This window comes from Elephantulus edwardii, unplaced genomic scaffold (genome assembly GCF_000299155.1).
Source record: "Elephantulus edwardii isolate Elephantulus edwardi_28Jun2011 unplaced genomic scaffold, EleEdw1.0 scaffold00226, whole genome shotgun sequence".
Classification (NCBI taxonomy): domain Eukaryota; kingdom Metazoa; phylum Chordata; class Mammalia; order Macroscelidea; family Macroscelididae; genus Elephantulus; species Elephantulus edwardii.
The window spans coordinates 1,858,043-1,860,041 of record NW_006399976.1 but is presented as its reverse complement, the minus strand read 5'-3'; the positions used below and the strand labels follow the sequence as shown (position 1 = coordinate 1,860,041).

The 1,999-nt window shown below is 56.2% G+C and overlaps 1 protein-coding gene across 1 annotated transcript in view; it reads left to right on the top strand.

Moving 5' to 3' along the window:
• Positions 1 to 933, top strand: part of KLF2 (Kruppel-like factor 2) — a 2,222-nt gene extending 1,289 nt beyond the window's left edge. The window contains exons 3-4 of the mRNA XM_006898326.1: positions 3 to 284; positions 758 to 933. Coding sequence (XP_006898388.1) covers positions 3 to 284; positions 758 to 933 — 458 coding nt within the window. The remainder of the gene's footprint in view (positions 1 to 2; positions 285 to 757) is intronic.
• The last annotated feature ends 1,066 nt before the right edge of the window (positions 934 to 1,999 follow it).

Sequence of the window (1,999 nt, the reverse complement as noted above, 5' to 3'; positions counted from 1 at the left end):
CGCTCCGCCCGCGCCGGGCCTGCACTACGCGCCGCCCACCGGCGCCTTCGGCCTATATGAGGACGCGGCCGCCGCGGCTGCCGCACTGGGCCTGGCACCGCCCGCTGCCCGCGGTCTGCTCACGCCGCCAGCCTCGCCCCTGGAGCTGTTGGAGGCGAAGCCCAAGCGCGGCCGCCGCTCCTGGCCCCGCAAGCGCACTGCCACGCACACCTGCAGCTACGCCGGCTGCGGCAAGACCTACACCAAGAGCTCCCACCTCAAAGCACACCTGCGCACACACACAGGTGAGGCCCTAGAGACCCCTGCGGACGCAGGAGGGGCGCGCTGGGACCTCTGGGGGCGGGGCTCAGGAGGTTGAAGCGTGGTTCAGGAACCCCTGGGGTTAGGCTGAGGATGGGGGTGTGGCACTTAAGGGTTCACTGGGGACTTTTTTGGGATGTTGCCAGGAGGTGGAGTAGGAGCCCCTAGCGACATCACTCTTACAGAGTGAAGTTCAGGAGGTGGGAGTAGGAGCATCTGCATAGGGTTTCTCAGAACCAGGTTGGGGACCCCTTGGGGGAATGGTTCCATAGCGTTGAGAAGATGGTATGTGAATTGGACTCTGGAGGTTAAGGAGAGTTGGATTTTAGAAACCCCAAGAGGGCGTGGTGTGCACCATAGTAGCCACCATCCAGATGTGGGGAGAACAGTCCGGGACAGAAGTGGGCCATTGAGTCCACACAGGGAAACTGAGGCACGCCCTGTCCCTTCCCCACAGGCGAGAAGCCCTATCACTGCAACTGGGAAGGCTGCGGCTGGAAGTTTGCGCGCTCCGACGAGCTCACAAGGCATTACCGTAAGCACACGGGCCACCGGCCGTTCCAGTGCCACCTGTGTGACCGTGCCTTCTCGCGCTCCGACCACCTGGCGCTGCACATGAAGAGGCACATGTAGCCAGGACGCCGCCTGTCCCCCCCCCCTTCCCGTGCCGTCTGTGGCGGGTCCCACGGGCCGGCACGCTCCCATTGACTGTGACTGATATTTATTAGGCCTGAAGAAAGGGCTGGGCACAGCTGACCATGGAAGGGCTCCCGGGGTCCCCCGACCAGGGCCCCTGCCTCCAGGGAAGGCCCGGTGGAAGAAGACCCCCACCTCCTCCTCTGACAAGTTCTGTTTTCAAAATGGTGCAATAATTAAGTGTAGTCTCCCCCTGCCCCGGGTCTACGCTCGACGCTCTACACCTTGTGAGAAATACAGCCTTACTGTGTACTGTCTGGATTTTTTTTAATATAATATTGTACATAGCAACTCTGACAGATGTAGTATTAATGTAAATAGGAAGACGCTGGGCATTTTGAACGCCTGTTTTGTTTTTATAAAGAAAAGATTTTTCTGGGTTTTTTTTTAATTAAAAAAAAAAATGTTTGCATCTATCCAAAAAAACCAGAGTGTGTGGTCTGCCTGCTTTGGGGACTGGGGTTGGCATTAGTGGAGGGTCCATCCGGAGCTGTGCCCAGGGTTGCCAGCTGCAGGGCCCAGCTGCCAGGAATGTGTGGGTTACCCTATAAATTTAAACACTGCATTTTAAAGACTGAGGGAAGGTTATTTTAAGGTCATTCCCTGAGCCCTAAATTGCCTCCTTTTCCCCAGGGCTGGGGAAAGGGCAGGTCTCACTGACGTGGCAACCTTCTTGGAGCTCAAAAAAAGCCACCTTCTGGAAGTTTCTGAGGCTTTAGTCAAACTTCTGGACTGCTAGCACAGACAAGGGTCTCAGATCTTGGTAGGAAGCTTCCACATAGGGCTTGCTTTTGGGGTTTCTGAAGTGCATTGTCTTATGCTAGTCTTGATGCTGGCTAGAAGCAGTTCAAACTACTGCCAGAGGCGTCTGGAAGAAAGAGGTGGTGATCTGCTTCCAAAGGATGGCAGCTTTGAAAACCCTGTTTTGCTCTGTACATGCTGGGAGCTCTGGTAGCCTCACATTAAGGAGCTGCGCTGCCAGCCTGAAGACACAAGGTTTGAA